The sequence below is a fragment of the Pseudorca crassidens genome, chromosome 7, assembly GCF_039906515.1.
Source record: "Pseudorca crassidens isolate mPseCra1 chromosome 7, mPseCra1.hap1, whole genome shotgun sequence".
Classification (NCBI taxonomy): Eukaryota; Metazoa; Chordata; class Mammalia; order Artiodactyla; family Delphinidae; genus Pseudorca; species Pseudorca crassidens.
Window position 1 is genome coordinate 5,203,611 of NC_090302.1, and position 17,628 is coordinate 5,221,238.

The 17,628-nt window shown below is 57.4% G+C and overlaps 1 protein-coding gene, 2 non-coding genes and 1 pseudogene across 7 annotated transcripts in view; 1 reads left to right on the forward strand and 3 right to left on the reverse strand.

The window, feature by feature from the left end:
• Positions 1-664: 664 nt before the first annotated feature.
• The window catches only part of PRRC2B (proline rich coiled-coil 2B), a 60,653-nt gene continuing 43,689 nt past the window's right edge, over positions 665-17,628 (reverse strand). For 2 of the 5 annotated variants that reach the window (XM_067742904.1, XM_067742903.1), the window contains exons 21-31: positions 17,329-17,526; positions 16,825-16,911; positions 16,026-16,130; positions 15,679-15,871; positions 14,794-14,891; positions 13,724-13,851; positions 13,074-13,314; positions 9,759-9,935; positions 9,072-9,163; positions 6,446-6,527; positions 665-5,201 (exon numbers count right to left, since the gene is read on the reverse strand). In XM_067742904.1, coding sequence (XP_067599005.1) covers positions 5,067-5,201; positions 6,446-6,527; positions 9,072-9,163; positions 9,759-9,935; positions 13,074-13,314; positions 13,724-13,851; positions 14,794-14,891; positions 15,679-15,871; positions 16,026-16,130; positions 16,825-16,911; positions 17,329-17,526 — 1,536 coding nt within the window. In that variant the 3' untranslated portion in view covers positions 665-5,066. Of the gene's footprint in view, positions 5,202-6,445; positions 6,528-9,071; positions 9,164-9,758; positions 9,939-13,073; positions 13,315-13,723; positions 13,852-14,793; positions 14,892-15,678; positions 15,872-16,025; positions 16,131-16,824; positions 16,912-17,328; positions 17,527-17,628 lie in introns of all 5 variants that reach the window. The other 3 variants (XM_067742906.1, XM_067742905.1, XM_067742907.1) reach the window with 2 other exon arrangements.
• Positions 734-1,457, forward strand: LOC137227324 (uncharacterized; annotated as a pseudogene).
• On the reverse strand, positions 10,548-10,633 carry LOC137228446 (small nucleolar RNA SNORD62). The gene has a single exon (XR_010945241.1). It is a non-coding gene; the product is annotated as a small nucleolar RNA SNORD62 (small nucleolar RNA).
• Positions 15,120-15,205, reverse strand: LOC137228445 (small nucleolar RNA SNORD62). Its single transcript, XR_010945240.1, has one exon. It is a non-coding gene; the product is annotated as a small nucleolar RNA SNORD62 (small nucleolar RNA).

Here is a 17,628-nt window from a genome sequence, read left to right on the forward strand (position 1 = left end):
CTTCCACAGTGGAGAGGCTCAGAAGGAATCAGCCGGCGGGGTTTCCTTTTGGAAAGTGTTGAATTTACTCGGGCATAATTTATAAGTTTCCTACATTCTTACCTGGGACCAGGCACCGGGCTGGGTGCTGCCCATGACCTCTGTGCATGCACACTACCCCACGACGTAGCTACTGTTTACAACCCACGTTTTACAATTATGGAAATTGTGACTCTGAATGAAGTGTCCTTCCCAAGGTCACACAGCACACAGTGGATTGCAGGACCGAGAACTACCACTTGAACCCAAATCCAAGCTCTCCATCCTTCACTGCCCACGCCTGGCTTGCTCTTCGTTCCAAGCCAAGCCCAAGTGCAGCAAAAAAAAAGGGACATCAGAAGTGGCAACAAAACACGACAAATCAAATGCTTAACCTCTGACCCACCCACTTCTCATGGGGAGTTGGGGCGCGTGGGGTGAGGAAGGGCACGGGGCAGGCAGTGCTAACGCCCACCCACTGGGACGATGCACCTTAACCTCGGGTTTCACCCCCTCCTCGCCCTCACATTGCAGTAGGGCACTTCAGCCCAGTCACTCCTATCTTCCACGTAAAAGGAAAACTCTTCCATCTCTAAGTCTCCAGTCAAATGAGAGAGTCAAGGGACACACAACCCGACAAAGCATGTTCAGTTTCAGTGGGTTTTGTTTTTTTTTTACTTTTTTTTTTTTATTTAAATACGGAGAATTCTTTCGTATGGAAAGAGCTAGTACAATCACATATTTGAAAGGAGAAACCGTAGGTACTGAACCGGAGGGAAGGGTGAGGGGTGAGTGTGCCACCATGGCCTGCTGGATTCACGGTTCCATTTCCCATCCAAGGTAGAAGCTCCCGCAAACAACGTAGAAACAAGCTGCACGTTACACCTTTAGCCATCGTCTGCCCTTTCAAATATCTGGTCTACGTGAAAAGACACAGAGGAAAGGCCAAAATAAGAACAAAAGGAAACAAAACACAACAAAAAAAAACCCGAACCCTTATTACTATGCAAGGCATGAGGTCAAAAGCTTGGGAGTACAGGAACCCCTTTACACAATGGAAGAAAGTCATCCACAGAGAGCCTTAACAGAAAGTTCCACCCCGAGGCTTTGTAGCACGCTGAAGACGGGGCCCCGGGGACACTGTACCATCTTGGAGACCACCTAACTGGGATGGAGAAATGGTGAACAGCAGGTTGTAATATCACTAGTCAAATATGCGCTGGTGGTCCCGGTGGAGGGCACGGCTGGGGGACAGAGTGTCTGACCCCAACACTGAGCCATTCCTGTCCGGGTGATCTGCTCGTCTTAGGTCCAGTTCACTTTTCAAACAGGAAGAGCCGGCTTTCTGGAAGTCTGCATTTCCCAGTCATCACAGAACAGTACAAACAAGTACCCTAGTGTCCTTGGTCGCCTAAGGCCATTTCCAACAGACCTTCTAACCCAGGCTAGCTCTGCAGGAGAAATGGGACAAATGCAGATTTGAGAGGCAACATGCAGCTACTTGGTGGAGGGGAACCACACAGCAGGGAGGGGGCTTCAGCAGTTGGCCACACACTGCCTCGGCAGGCCAGTTCTGGGCGTGGCCGTGCCCTCGTGTGCACCCTTGGCCTCCTCGGCCCCTGACCATCAGTCACCAACCTCATCAACCATCCAGAAAGCAGGTCCAGAAGACAGGAGGGCGAGGGCAGAGCCAGAGAGAACTGATGCCCGTTATTTAATGACAAGATGCCCCAATATCCCCTGGCAGTGGCTGGAATGACCGTGGCTTTGGAACTGGACCAACCAGATTTTCTGAATGTGCAATAGTCGTACTTTAGTTTTCCCCCTGAAGGAACCCAGAGCCAAAAGCGTATGAATCCCATGTTTGAAAACCATAATGATGATGATTAAAACGGGGAAGCAAAGAGAACCAGACCAAATACACATGCCAAAGAAGTCTTCAGTGGGTGGACAAGGACACGTGGACCCATGCTCTTGACTTTTACCCCGCTAACTGATGTTGGACATACTGCAGGACACTGGCTTGCTGAACAACGGGCTGCACCATCAGCGGGCCAGGGCAAAGCGGCCAGCATGGGAAGGGAGGGTAATTTTAGCAGGCAGAGGCTCAGCGAGAAGACCCTGACACCCCACCCCCACCCCCAGAAAAGGTTAAGCGCTAGTCGCCACCTGTTCCCGCCAAAGGCCCAAGGCATTCTGCCAGAGGCCTTGGCATGGACACGCACTCTGAGGATGGGGATTTGAAGGCAAAATATGACCCTAAGTCCTATTACCTTGAGCTTGGCTCTAAAAGCACATGAAAAGAGGAGAGAGATTGCACCTTAAGACATCTCTGCACTAAAAACTGCATTTCATCAGACCAAGGAAGGGACGGGGTGTCGGTTGGGCCCAAGGCCTGCCCTCTGCCTCCAGAGTTCAATGTAAAATCTGTATCTCAGCGGGGAAGAGACTGCAGCTTGGGCACACGAAGGTGGTAAACGCACTGAGCTTCACATGCAATTTCCTGGCCTTTCCTGCACAGAATAATTCAGACATTATATATAAATAGAGCAGTGAAACATTTACTTTTTTTCACCTAGACCTACAACATCAATACATATAAATAAATTCTAGTGTTTTCTGTTTTTATTGGGGGGTGGGGGTGGGGAAATACAGGGGTAGAGAAAAGGGCTGGAGAACAGGTGACCCTTTCGTTTTTATTTTTTCTCAAACAGGAAGTACCGTCACTCCGATGGCAGGTTCACCTGAAGCACACAGCTTGAGAGTTTGTAACAGCATCCAGGACTGTCCTGTTCAATTTCAAAATGAGAAAGCCTTTTTTCCTTTTGACAAACAATGTGCACTGGAATTAGGTGTGAGGGGTCTGGCCGTGTTTCTAAGAGTGAGTGTGTGGCCTCTGCAGGGGCGACTGGAGTGGAGAGGAGCTCAGTCAGGGCGGCTGGGTGCGGGGACGGCAGCTAGGCACTCGCGGGGGAAGGGAGACAAGAGCAGGTGAGCCAGTGGGCAGCCCTTCAAGAAGGGCCTTCCGAGTAAAGAGTCAGGGGATGAAGGAGAAAAAAAAAAAAGCTAGTGAGAAGTAAGGCCTGAGGGTGGAGGCAAGGAGGGAGTGCTGAACACTATCGAACAAGCAGCGAAGCATCCTTCAGGAAAACCGGCCTCCCTGGATGACGCCGGAGGAGCCCTGCACCCTCTGCCAGGAGGCTGTTGCTCCCCCACTTCCTTCAAGCACTGAAGAGCAACAAGTGACTTCGGCGGTTCCTAAGGCGCTTCTTTCCCCGTGTTCCACACTGGACAGAGCTTAGAGCCACTGCCCGAGTGACTGTCACACACCTGTGGCGACACTGCGGGTGGACTCTGTGGGGCACGCCCCCGATCGCCTACTGCCCATTCTCCGAGGCAGGTCTTCCCTGGACCCGCCAGCAACGGCAGGTAGATGGCGCGTTAGTTACTCCCAAGAGCGTGAGCAAAACTTCAAATTTCCCCTCGCCTTTCCTTGGAACGACAGAATTTGGGATGATTTCCTTCTAATTCTTATCTTAAAAACAAAAGCCTAGCATAAAATGCCTCACAGACTCTGACAAAGGCAGCTCTGCAGACTTACGAGGCTACCCAGGCTGTTCTGGGAGTCACCGTCAGCCCTGCAACCCATCCTCCCCCTGGACACTGCTCTGTCCTTGAAGAGACCCACTGCCCAGCTCAGGCCTCTCTGTCCCCACAGCCTGGGTCTGCTGCTGGGAGCGGAGAAAAGGAAGCCCTCCCAGCAGCCTCCCAGAGCTCACGCTTCTGTCGCAGACCCAACCAAACCCCCGTCCATGTGCTCACGGCCACGCGGATGAAGTGCACGGTCTCTAGTGACAACTGTCCACGCGTCCGTCACCACAGAGGAAGTGCGTGGCTTCCAGTGACGAGCTGTGAGAGAGGTGGAGGGACAGGAGGACCCAGAGACACGGAGGCAGCTCAGGAAGGACAGCTCAGGAAGGACGAGGGAAGCTCAGAGGGGAGGGAGCGCGTGGGAAAACATCAGGCCCCGCGGGCGCTGGAGTCCCAGAAGCAGACACTGACGGGGGCTGGCGCTGTCAGTTCGCACCGTCCAGGCCAGACTGGAAAATGCCAGGGCCTTCTATCTCCATGATTCACCTCAGGTGCCCAGCGGTCAGTGTCCCCACCAGTTTTGAAGAGTTCAAGACAGAAATTCTGTGTAATTCTTATGCTAAAAACAGCGTCAACTTCACCGGGCCGGGCCGCCCATGAAGTCGCTGTGGTCACCAGGCCAGCGGCTTCCCGACTAAAACGCCATCCCCCCTCCCCTCCCTCCCACCACCGCTTCCCAAGCTCAGGAGCGGTGTCTTAAGTCACCACTTCTTTTTGCAAGTAACCTCAAAGGTTAACCAACCGAGACACAGAGAGCAGGAGAGGAGAGGGCACGTTCCTACGCGTCACCTCTTAAGGTATCACAGCAGTGATGTATCAAATGAAACAGGAGAGAGGTTAAAAGGAAACTACCGCAACAGAAGAGGGGTCAGGGAGAGGACGGCAAAGAACATATAAAAGTCCAGCTCTTACAGACGAAGCTTGTGTTTCTCTTTTCCTTTCTCTTTTGTAAAAACCTTTAGCTGCTTTTTAGAACAAAAAGCTTCAACTAAAACGGCCCTGCTGCCAGACCACTGTGCCCGGGGACGGAAAGCGGGGAGGGAAGGAAGCTCGGTGGAGGTCGCCTTGGCCGCCAGAAGCAGGATGAGGAGGGGAGGGCGGGGTTAATCTGCACGGCACGACGGCTCGGTCACTCCACGGTCGTGGCGCAAAGGAGGCGGGAATGGAGTCATTTGCTTTTTTGTTTTTTTCGTGTTAAAGCCAAGCAGGTCAATGCCACAGATCCACGGGTGCAAGCTGGTTGGACAACGGAGCTTTCAGGAGTGGAGGAGAGCAGGGAGATCTCGCAGTCCGGGCCAGGTCGGTGGACGGTGGATCCACCTGGGAGACTCCCCAGCGTCCGGTGGCAGCGAGGTCGAGGGGCGGCAGTCCTTCCGGGCAGGCCAGGCCCAGCATCTTCAGGCCTTGCTCTCCTCCACCTTCACCGCCCGGGGCTTGATCGCTCCAGTTCGCTTCAGCTGGGAAGCGGCTGAGGGGGCCTCCTGCAGCTTCACGGCTCCCAGGCTGGGCTTTTCATCCACTCGTTGTTTTGCCTTTGGACAGACGGATGGGGACAAAGAAAGTTACCCTTACGCAGACACACCTGCCAGGATCCGCAGTCCCACCACCCGCTTCCTGCTCCTGAGTCAGAGGAAAGCCACCCTAAGAAGCCCATCCTTCGGTCGAAGGACCAAACTCAGAAGTGACTGGCCTGGGAAGGACGCTGGCATGAGGCTGCTCTGGTCCCTCCCACGGGCGCTGAGCGCAGTGATTCGGAGCCATGGGAGGACCCCGGGTCCTCCGGGAAGCATTCTGCACTGCCCAGGGGCCTCTGCAGGCGGCACACCCAAGGCCGCCTGGAGGGACCTTTTTCAAATCAGTGCACCCCACGCCCCTCAGAGCTCCCGACTGTGCTGAGGGGGCGCAGGGCCTCTCGCCCAACTTGGTCTCCCAGATCTTCCACCCTCCCCGACTCCCACGGTGTGGAAACCTTTCCCCAAGCCCCTAGTTTGACCTCCAGAGCCGCGGTCAGGGTCCCGTCACTCTGCAGCTCTGCACAGTGAGGTGTGTCGCAGAGTGAGCAGCCTGACTTCGGCCCCTCATACAGTGGGGGGAGCTCTGAAGAAGGCTCTAGAAGCTCAGTCCAAGCAACTCAAAGAGCGACCCTCGGGGAACCACGTTAGGAGATGTGAAATGAACAATCTTGCTTCCAGCTCCACCATCCAGGAGCGCTGTTTTACTAACACCCCCGCCTGACGAGCCTGAGCTCTGGAGCCTGGTCACATTTGAGAGGAGTGAAGAGAACCACGCTGAAGGCCAAGACGCCGAGAGACCCGTCTCGTTATAAAACGGGGAAACGTCATTCCGTCTGGATCCCACCCGGCCAAGACGAGGACGAGACACAGCACTTACGAGGCCAGCACGCGCAGGCACAGACGCCAGGCACACACGCGCACGCACACCCCCGGCTTCTAGAGCTGACCCACGGGCCTAAGCGGGTCCCAGCGCCTTCACAGCCCAATGGCTGCGGAGGGAGAGTCCACCTTCCGGCACCACCTCCTCAGGGGAACCCGCACCCTCCCTTCTCTGCGGACAAGGAAGGACCCAGACGCCCGCCAAGAGGAGAAGTGCCTTCTCCGGGGGGGCTCGGGCTCCCCGGCTCCCACGCCACGCTCTAAGCGCCAGGGCTCGTCTCTCTAAGAGGAGCACGCAAACGGCTGGACAGTCCCTCCTCTTTTGGCACTTGGAGACGGGCCTAAGCGTCCGGGGCTGGAGGGTCTGGAAAGCCATCTTCTACCTGTTGAACGTAGTGTCCCTGCACAGAGCCCATGTTAACTGCTGATCCAGAGGGCTTCCCACTGGGGCTAGCAGAGCTAGGCCTGAAAAAACCAAAGGAGGGGATGAGAACACACGCGTCACCACAGAAACGGAGTCAAGCCTCCAACAGAGGAAACAGACCCAGACAGCCAGAGCGCAGGGGGCGAGGGGGTCGCCACTGGGCCCTGGCACCTCCAACCCAGCTCATGGGGACACACCTGAGGGGCAGAGGCCAGGTCCCCACCACGGGCAGACACTGACCGGTCAAGACGACAGACGGACACCAACCGTCTCTCAGGTTTGGAGGGTCTAGACCGACATGACGCTCCAGACAAAAGGTCTATTAGCCTGACACGAGGGAATCCCCTGGCGGCCCAGTGGGTACGACTTGGTGCTTTTACTGCCGTGGACCCAGGTTCCATCTCTGGTGGGAAACTAAGATCCCACAAGCCGTGTGGCACAGCAAAAAAAAAAAAAAATTAGAAAAGAAACAAAAATGAACTTAAACTCCAACAGGAGTTTAGACTTCAAAAAGAAAAGGGAATTTCCTAGTGGTCCAGAGGTTAGGTCTTGGCACTTCCACTGCGGGGGCCTAGGTTCGATCCCTCGTCGGGGAGCTAAGAACCTGCGAGCCGCACAGCGCAGCCAAAAAAAAACCCGAACGAACAAACGAACAAACCTGATGCGTGAGTTATGCTGAGTATCTGTCCAGTCTTCTCTTGTGGGGTGGAGGGTAGGGGTGGTAAAGAGAGATACCAAAATAACAAAAATGGAGAGCACCTTTCTAAATGTGTCCCACCGACCAGACAACTAGCTCCCAGGATGTTAATCAGGCGCTACGCGGAAAAAAGATCCTGGGGTCAAAATCGTTAGGTAGTTACGTGTGCGAAGTTCCACAGGACTTTCCCCCGGGGGCCACGGGCCGCTCAGGCCCTGTGCCGAGGTGCACCCCGACTCCCCAGCAAGCCCTCTCGGGCATGTACGCCCCCCGAGTAGCTGACCAGGGAACGCCTCTCTGACAGGGCATGCCTCAGAAGCCCTGTTTCCAGAAAAGTCAGGCAACACTGCACTGTAAAAATATACCAATCTCCCCAACCCCACTAAGACACCAGCAATACAAAGGCTACTAAGTAAGGCTTATGTTTTGTAAAGATTCTCCACAGAATAAAACTGCTGCTGCCATTCCTACAGTGAACGGACACAGGCGACTCTTGTTATGTGAGCGTCCCTTTCCGGATTTGCCTCTGAGGAAGGCTCTGCAGCCAGAGGAGGCTAAAACCTGCCTGGGGCAGCAGGGGATCGACAGCCTCCCTCTATGCTTGAAGCTTCCTTTTTCCTTCCAAATCACACCCATGGTTTGGCGCTGCTGTCCATGTATATTTTTCTTACAGGTCTGTTATTTTGGCCTATGTGAAAAATATGGTTGGAAAGCAAAACAAAAGTAAGTCAAGCCAAGAGAGTGGGAATAAGAACAGGAAAGTAACCACACGGGGGGAAATTCACAAAAAGCCCTCTCTCGGGAAATGCAGCTGGAGCACGGACTGACATGACCACGGGGCAGGACTCGGCCTCAACACTCTGAGCGCGACGGGGCAGGGCGGGCGGCCGTGCAGGCAACCTTGCCCTCAGCCACGCCGGCAGCCTCGTGCAGGGCACTGCGGGTCACGCACACCTGTTTTACTCATGTGCAGACAGGAGGAATCTCCAGGAATCTCCCACACGTAACAAGAGTCGACTGTGCCAACCCTCGGGCCAAGCGCCGTGTGCTGCCTCCCCAGCCGCACACTTCTCCGCGGGTGAGAGAGCCATCAGAAGCAGACGCTCCCTGACTTTCTAACACGCTAAGCCCTGCTGACCCTTGAGCATCACGGGTTTGAACTGCATGGGTCCACTTACACGTGGATTGTTTTCAGTAAGCATGTACTACACGATCTGCAGTTGGTCGAGTCCTCGGATGTGGAACTGTGGACACGAAGGGCTAAACGTAAAGTTATACTTGAATTTTCAACTGCATGGAGGGTCAGCGCCCCTAACCCCTGCGTTGTTCAAGGGTCAACTGTAACTCAACATCGTGACTGATAAAAAGCCCCCCTCTGAATCCGGCCAAGGGACCCGGGACAGTTACTGGAGGCGGAGACAGATCCCGAGAAGGCAAAGAAGGTACAGCTCTCGCCGTACGAGCCCAGCAGCAGCAAGCCCTGGTGGGGTCACAAGGCCATTCAAGGGACATGTGGCCCCAGGAGAGGAACCCCCGCCCCCCACTTCCAGGGTATCTGCCCTCTCTGCCAGTGAATCTTTAAAAAAACATCTGGTGAGAAAGCTGTTAGTAGCCAGGGTCTGTCCTGACGCTATTATAACATGAGCCTTTCCTTTCCCTGCCTTTCCAGAAAGTTCTCCCATACCAGAACATTTTATGATGATGATTAAATGCAAAGCCATGCCCCAGAGTTCCTGAGTCTCCTGTGTCCCAGCACTGGAACTTCACGGTGACACACAGGCTGACAAGGGCGACCCAGCCTCAGTGCCCTCGCGCTGCTCTCCCTGGGCCCGCGATTCCACAGCGAGGGCTCAGCTGTGAGCATCCGACCCCCAGGGCGTCTCTTTACCTGTAGGTCTGCGGTGATGGCATGGAGCCTCCTGAAGAAACATTCTGTTTACTGTCGGCAAAGTGGAAGCCCTTCATCTCCATCTGAGAGGACTAAAGACACCGGGAAGTGATGGGCTGTCACTGGAACGCCCTGGGGACAGCTGCCCTCGCCACCAACCACCCTGGGCAGAGCCAGTGGGGGCCACAAGGGCTTCAGGACAGAGAGGCATCTCGTCAAGGAGCGTGCACGCCTGGCCTTCCAGTGCAGGCTGGAGGCAGGAGCGACCACGTGTGTTTGTTCCCTTGGCACGGGTTGGGAGGGCAGACTGTGCGCCACCCCTGAGCACTGGCCGCAGTGAACGGGCCCTCTCTGCCCCGGAGGCCACCCTCTGCAGCGCCCCGGGAGCTGGCAAGGACTTCGGCCCCCCAGACCTCAGCCGCAGGCACCTTCCTCCCTGCCCTGCTCACGCAGGCCTGTTCACGTTGTTAGTAACACGTGACCAGGGCTTCCTGCCACGGGACTGAGAGGACTGGGCAACGAGTGGGCCACCGGCGGTCTGGCGAGGCCCGGAGCCTGCGTCCCAGACCGCCGGCACTCGCCCCCGCAACAGTGGTTCCTGACTGGCCAGAAAGGGTCTCCGAGACGGGAGCCCCACCGGGAGCCCCACCCCACCCCAGGGCCACAGCAAGACGGAGTCATCCTCACCTCTCTGCTGGTGTTAAGGACCGAAGGTTGGGAGCCAGGTGGGAGCATTCTTCGGGGGGCCCCGACAGAGAGGCTCTGCCCCTGTGACAGCTGGATGGACTGCGGCAGGAGCAGGGGCTGCTGCCCAGAGCCGTACCGAGGCAGGGGCAGCTGGGAGCCAGGCAGCGGCATCGTCAGCTGCTGGACAACAGGGACAGTCAGGGGGAGGACGCCACAACCACCACTTACACACGCATCCAAGAGCAACCGCGCATCCCACCTCACGTTCTCATTGCAGATGAAAGGAAGCAAGGCCTTCCCACAGTAGGACAGATTCTGGATAGAACACAGCAGAGATCACCCTAGACTGCATACTCTCAGTGGTAGGGGGCAAGCCTTAGCTGGTGAGAAAAGAACTCGGACGGCTAGAAAATAAGCAGGACAGCTACGGGTGTCAAGTGCGGAAGGCGGGCGGCAAACCCCGTGTGCGTGTTGGGGGGCGGGGGGCGGGGAGAAAGGTCAGGAAGGTCTAGAAGCCTTCTCAGGAAGCAGTGCCCAAGCGAGTCCCACAAGATGGGAGCTACACAGGAGGGGTATCCTTGTGCCCTTTTTCGCAGCACAAAAAGGCAAGACTACTTCATGCTCTGCCTCCGAAGGTGACAGAAAACAACTGGGGTCTGGGGTTTAGGGTTCCTGCAGTCTTGGAGCCTTCTGAAGCCTGTTCTCCTGAAGTCCAGAACGAGGTGCGAGAAGGGAAGGAGGTGGGCCAGGATACCCTCGGGACGGGGCGGGCGGGCCGGCCAACTGTGGTCCCTCGGTCACCTTCCTCTTCATCTCCCTGCTACTGAGTCCACAGTGGAGGGTCGGAAGGACCTATTGGAATGGCATCACTGAGACGTGGGGCAGCCGGACCTCAAGGCCCGGGCCCCTCCTTGCGCACAGCTGGGTGCGGGAAGAAGGTAGGGGTGGCTCAGCGTTTCTGGAGCGCTGGCATGGGGCGCGGTGTGAGCCGATGTGAGTCTTAAAGAGGCGCCCTGGCTGCTGTGCTGAGAACAAACTGGCAGCCGAGAGCAGCAGCTGGGCGCAGGGGTGGGGGGTGGGGGGTGGGGTGGAGGGGAAGAGAAAGGGCCAGACTCTGAATACTTTTCAAAGGTAGGGCTGCCGGGATGTGACGAATCAGCGGGGGCGTGGCGGAAGCAGGGATCCAGGGATGCCCCATGCCAGACCTGAGCAGAGATGACGGGCAGCCCACTGGGTCTGAGTTCAGGTCCAGGAGACAGAAATTCGGGAGAACCAGGAAGCGTTGGATTTGGGTCAGGCTTAGAGCCACAGGTCTAGAAAGAGGCCCGAGGATGGCGCCCAGAAGGCACAGCGAGTTACTGCCTGGGGAGGCAACGGGGAAACAGCAAAGGAGACCGGGAAGAGGCCTCAGGGAGGTGGAAGGAAAGCCAGGAGCAGTGTCCTCGGAACCCAGAGAGCGTGGTTCGGGGGAAGGAGTGACCACTGGGTCAAATGCTACTGATGGGTCAGTAGGAGGAGGGTGAAGAACCGCCAGGTTCAGTAACGTGGAATCTGCCGGTGTCCCTAAAGAAGCGTTCTGTTTCTTAAAAAACGAGGAAAGGCTGGGCTGCCTGGGGATGTGGCGGAAGGACCCTCACAGCCGGACGGCAGCACTGCAGCACCTCTACGTGCTGATGGCGGGAAGAGGACGCTAGCTGGAGCAGCTCCCAGGCGGGTGGAGAGGATGGGCTGCCTGCTCTCACCCCAGGGCCCCTCGCAGGCTCGGAGACGTGGCGCTGGGAGCTTGCAGATGTTCTCTTTTCCTCGTTACGACTCATTTCTTTGGCGACACAGGATGCAAAATCACGGTGGGGGAGAAGGCAATGAGGAGGGTGGGGAGGTGCCCAAACGTTGGCTTTCCAGAGGGCGGCTGTATTTAACCTGAATCCAGTCTGACAGGGTCCGTTTCCCGCCAGCCTCAGGAAGCCGGGCAGAGGCGGGCCAGGGTTTAACCCAGGTGAGCACAGGGAGGGAGGGGCGGGGCGGAGCTGAGTGCAAATGACAAGGAGAGGGGGACTCCCCTGGCGGTCCAGCGGTTAGGACTCCACGCTTCCACTGCAGGGGGCACGGGTTCGATCCCTGGTTGGGGAACTAAGATCCTGCGTGCTGCGGCGCGGTCAAAAAACCAAAAAAGACTAGGAAGTTGTCTGCGGCTCTGCTGAAGGGGGTGGGGGGCAGGGATGGGGGAGGGAGAATTAAAAGGTGGCTGGATGTGGGTCACTAGATGGAGGGAGTGAGAAAAGTCAGAGGTGGTGAGCAGGTAGGACCCTTCGGCCCGAGACCACGGGAGAGGTACAGCGACTGGCAGTGACCAGTCCAGACTGGAGGCAAGCAGGCACTGGTGGTGAGGCCGTGGAACTGGGGGCAGAGACCTGGGGGTGAGGGGTCACCTACAGAGACACCAAAACCCCTGAGAACTACAACGGGAGACGTGATGGAGACTGAGCCACGGGCCAAAGGAGGGGAGTGACCCTCAGAACTGTCTAATGCACCCACAGGTCGGGGGGAGGAGGATGTGGGAGCGGACACGGACTCAGCAATGTGGTGCCCGTGGCACACGGGGGCCAGCGGGGGTACAGTCTACGGGGTGGGCTCCAAAGCCAGGGTGTGAGGGGCAGGCAGGGAGAGTGGCCTCGAAGCACGCATGTGCACGCAGAGGAGACACGCAGCCACCCCCACGGCCACAGCAGGAGGGCGGAGAGGCTGCAGGAGAAGCGGCGCCCTCGCTCTCGGGGAAAGCCCAGTCTCGGGACTGCTCACAGGAGGCGGAGCAGCTGGCCCTGGTCTGGCAGCCCAAGGACTGGTGGCAGTGGCTACAAGCAGCATGTAAGTCAGTGGGCATCACGAGGCAGATACAAGGGAAAACGATCGTGAAGAAAAGAGACCTAGGGCTTCCCTGGTGGCGCAGTGCTTAAGAATCCGCCTGCCAACGCAGGGGACACAGGTTTGAGCCCTGGTCTGGGAGGAGCCCACATGCCGCGGAGCAACTAAGCCCGTGTGCCGCGGCTACTGAGCCTGTGCTCTAGAGCCCGCATGCCCCAACCACTGAAGCCCACGCACCTAGAGCCCGTGCTCCGCAGCAAGAGAAGCCACCACAATGAGAAGCCCGCACACTGCAACCAAGAGTAGCCCCTGCTCATCGCAACTAAAGAAAGACCACGCGCAGCAATTAGGACCCAACACAGCCAAAAATAAATAAATAAATAAAATTAAGAAAAAAATAAAAAAAAGAAAAGAGACCTTGTGTTCTGAGGTGGGAGTGAGTGAATTCCTGACCTGCGGGAGCTGGGAGTCCAACATCTGGGAGGCGCCGAGCCCGGCGGCCGGGCCGAGCTGGCCCTCGTAGACCAGGGCTTGGTTCCCACTCATGGGCTGGTAGGGCGAGCCGGACTGGGCCTTCACCATCTCTAAGGGCTGCATGCCTGGGAACGCCGAGTAGGGGGGCTTCAAGGCTGTGCCTCCGGAGAGGATCATGGTGCTGGGCGGTGACAGGCTGGGGTGCATATACACCTGAGATCTGCAAAAGCCAGACAGACGGTCGGGGCAGGTGCACGACTGCACCAGCTGATCTCACGTGTGGGCACGCCTCAGAATCCCCGGGATGGGCCCTGAGAACTTGCACTTAAACAAGCTCCTAGACGGTGCTGCTGGTCTCGGGCCCACGGTTTGAGCATCACTGGATTGAACAGCACAGAACAGGAGACACTGAAAGAGTGGGCCAGAGGCGGCAAGGTACGGCGAGGCGGGAGAGCAGGGAGGGGGCCGGAGGACACAGAGAGCAAGGGCAAGGCCGGGCCACACCCCGCCCACACCCGCCCCCAAGCGGGGCCGCGCAGAGCAGCAGCCGGCAAAGGGAAAAGGCCCACAGGCCGGGAAGGCAGAAAGCCCTGTTGCGAGCTGCCAGCCCCCAAGTCCTGGCGTCTCACCTGAAGGGCTGTAAGGAGCTGAAGATCTCCTGAGACTGGGAGACGGGGAGCCCGCCCCTCAGCCCGAGCTGGGCTTGAGCTTGCAGAGACGTGTGAAGGGAAATCGGGATCTGCTGGGCAGCGGCAGCCTGTGGACGGCGGGCCAGGCCATCATCGCGCTGCCCTCCAGGCTGACGCTCACCCCCGCCTCCCACCCCCGCCCGCCCTTCTCCACGGGCAGCCAACACCGCCCACGATGCAAACTCATGTCCTGCCTGTGCTTCCTTCACTCTTGGGAGAAAACAGAAAACTGGCAGCAATCCCAAAGCAGGGCACATCCCTATACTGGATTCTGTACAGTGGTGGAAACACTGGCTACACGTATCAACAGAGGTGGGTTTCAGAAACGCAACGGTGGATGGAAAATGTGCGTGAAGAAGAAAAACACGTGCAGTATGATACAGTTATGCGAAGAGCGAGGTCTTGCAAAACCAAACAACGTAATACTTAAGAATATGCTATGAACAGAGATCAGGACAGGCCAAGTCCTCCGTCCCCAAAACAGCACTTCATCCTGGTCTGTGCGGGCACACGGGTCGGTGGGGCTGCAGGACGATTAGGAAGGCCCAGCACCAGCTTCAGGAGGAAGACTTCCAAAAAGCACCCCCTCGCGGCACAGAAAGTGTGCCAATTCTGCGTAAAAACAAACACCTGCTCGCTTCTACAACTACCTCTTTCTAACGCATCCATGCCTGGGAGTCTAGGCCTTTCTTCTCTTCATCAGAAGGATACCTGATCACCAAAGAGAATTCCGTTTCAGTGAATTCCCCAGCTAGGGCACAGGAGCGCTTCGAGAAGGGAAAGCTAAGCAGAGCCTGGAGCACTCAGCTCCATCCTCCTCCTCGTCTCTCATGTACTCATCCAGTAAATACTGACTGGCTGCCATACGTGCCAGGTACTGAGCGTTAACGCGAGGGGCACAAAAAATGAGACACACCACGAACAAATAAATGAAGAAGGTAGGTAACTACACCGTGTGCTGCACCCCTTCCCCCACCCCCGCGCGGGGCCACCTGGCTCGCTGTCATCACCTGTTGGTAACTCTGCTGCTGAGGTATCGTCTGAGGAACCAACCGGGGCTGACTTGCAAACACATGGCCATCCAGGTAGAGAGGTGGCAGGTGGTTGCCTGGAAACAGAATCCGAGGGGGTGAAACAGGATCAAGTCTCACTGTTCCAGAAGGTGCTGGGAGTCAGTGGGAGGAGGGAGTGTGTGCACTGCTGACCCTGTGCTCCTGCGTGGCCCAGGGCCCAGGAAGAGGGGCTGGCTGCAGCCTGCCTTTCCCACCTCACCCATTCACCCACGGCCCCGCACACAGGGGCCAGGGGGGTTCGTTATAAAGGAAGGCTGCCTGGGTCTCTCAGTCACCTTCCTCTTCATCTCCCTGCTATTGAGTCCACAGTGGAGGGTCAGAAGGATCTATTGGAATTACATCACTGAGACTTTGGCAGCCAGGCCCTCAAAACCCCCACAGGCTCCCTTGGGGCACCAACGTAGTGATAAGGATGGTGATAGGATAAAACTGGGCTCAGCTGATACAAAGCACTTCCCAGACGTGAGCTCGTCTCACTGGCGTGGCGACCCCACCCAGGGCCACCGTCACCCTGTGTGATGTCGCGGAGGAGGGGGCACAGCTCAGAGAGCTGCTCATGCGGCACGGTCTGACCCAAAGCCAAGTCTCTGATCAGTCCCCTCTGCAGGAGATGGAAGAGCCTCACCAAAGTCGCACGGTCCTGCTTCCCAGCCCAGGAGGCAGGTGACCTGAGCACGTGGGAAGCTACGACCCCCAGCCTAGAACACACCCCCCTCTACACACTCCTTAAGTCAAGGCGGGGGTGATACTCAGGGCTGAGAATCCAGCCTTTCTCTCGAGTGAATGGAGAAGGCTCCCTGAGCTGGCGCGCGGGGGAGATACCTGGAAGAGACGCAGAAGGTGCGACCGAGGCCACGGGCATGGGGGGCATGGAGACCCCACCGAAGGAGCTGTAGGTGACCCCGCTGGAGGCTCCCCCGGAGGATGGGGGCTGCAGGCCCGAGCCAGTGCCTCCTGGAGAGCTCTGCTCCGGCAAACTGGGTGAGTTCTCCCAAGCCTTGCGCGCAGACTCCATCTTCAGAAGCAAGGAGGTGGGGGAGACGAAAATTACCGTCCGGGAGGCAGCGGACAGCACATGTTAAGCCCGGGGAGGTGGGCGGGGCCGCCCGCTCCTGCCCCTTCATAAGCCAAGGCACCGGTGGCCCCGCCTTGCTCGGGGCCAGTGTTACCTTCAGAGTGAGGTCAGCGGTGGGGAAGGACATCTGGGAGAGGCCGATGGCCCTCTGGATGTGATGATCGCGCCGGAGGATGGGAATACTCTGTGCCAACCCAGCCTGAAGGGGAAGGAGACCACGGGACACTGACGGGCCCAGAGAAAGCGAGACGACGTGTCCAAACGCGCCTTCCATTTTGGTCGTGTGCACTCGAGACCCCTCCAAATGGCTGCCTCCACCGACTCTCTCGAAAGAAGGCCGTGGAGAGCCTCCCTCATCCCCGCACCCCGAGCCCTCCAGCAGGGCCGCCAACTGCCAGTACGCAGGCACCGCTACGTGGCATGGAGATACCAGGTCCTGTCTCAGCCCCCTCCCCAAAAACTGTGAAAAAGAGGTCCTGGTAACACATGTTCGGAAACGCAACTGCTAGGCCCTCCTCCTGCAGTGCCCAGCGCCCACCAGCACGATACGGGGATTCTGAGAAACCTCAGAGTAAAGAAACCTGTTTAGTGCAGCATTCTCAAACATGTGCGACCACAGAACCTGGGAGGTTTTAAATCACAAAGTGCCAGATAAACCAGACCTTAGGAGTTACATTCTCCCATTTTAAGTTCACAAAACCAGAGCGTGGAACAACCTGCTCAAGGACGTGTAACTTAGCTAGAGACAGCATCAGGACTCAAACCACGTCCGCCCAACCCCAGAGCCGTGGCTGGTTCGCCCCCTCTGGTTTCGGAACACCTCATGAGGCTCTTTTTGCCCAGGGCCTGCTGGCACGGGGACGACAGAGCTGGAGGTGGAAGCACAGACTTACGTTACTGGCCAACGCGTCCTGAAGTTTGACAACTGGATTCCCCGCGGGACCAGAGGCAGAACCGGGCTGCAAGCTGAAATCAGAGTCCTGGAAAAAAAAGGGAACAAAGCCCACAGAAATCACTGTGGCTCACCTTCTGTCAGAGACCCACGTTATTGTGATCCACAGTCTCAGCAACTCAAACACCCACTGAGCAGCGTTCACCACATGACCAAGAGGGCCAGATGTTTCCCGAAGGCCCTAGAAAGGAGGCCGCCCCCTTCTCTCTGCCCGGCTCCCTGCTCGGCCTGAGAACCTGCCTGGTGTCCCAGGGAGACGGAGAACGTAGCTCACAGCACCTCTTCACCTGCAAAGCCACCCGCCACGCTCCCCTGGAGCACTGGCAGCGCCCATGTCCCCGCTCCTTCTAGGAGCCCACCCTAAGCTCCCCCCTTCCTCTCCAAGCACCAAAGGTGCGGGGCGGCAGTGGGGGCACAGGTAGAAGAAAACAAATCAAAGCCTCACCTTTGGATTGACTCCAAATTCAATGGGGGGCACTGGCAGCACAGAGTCCACGTGAATCTCCACCCCATTGACAGGGGGGACCACAGCCCCTTGCAGCCGCTCAGCCCCCTCGGAGCCCTTTCTGTTTTTCAGAGACCGCTCATTGCCGATGGGGCCTGGTCTGTGCTCCTTGCTCTGTCCTGAGCCTTGTTCGGAATCCTTGATGGAAAAGCAGAGAAGCTGAGACGCACAGCCTGGAAATGACCCTGATCTCCAGGTTCCAAGGGACCAGGAGTCGGGCAAGAAGACAAAAGATACCAG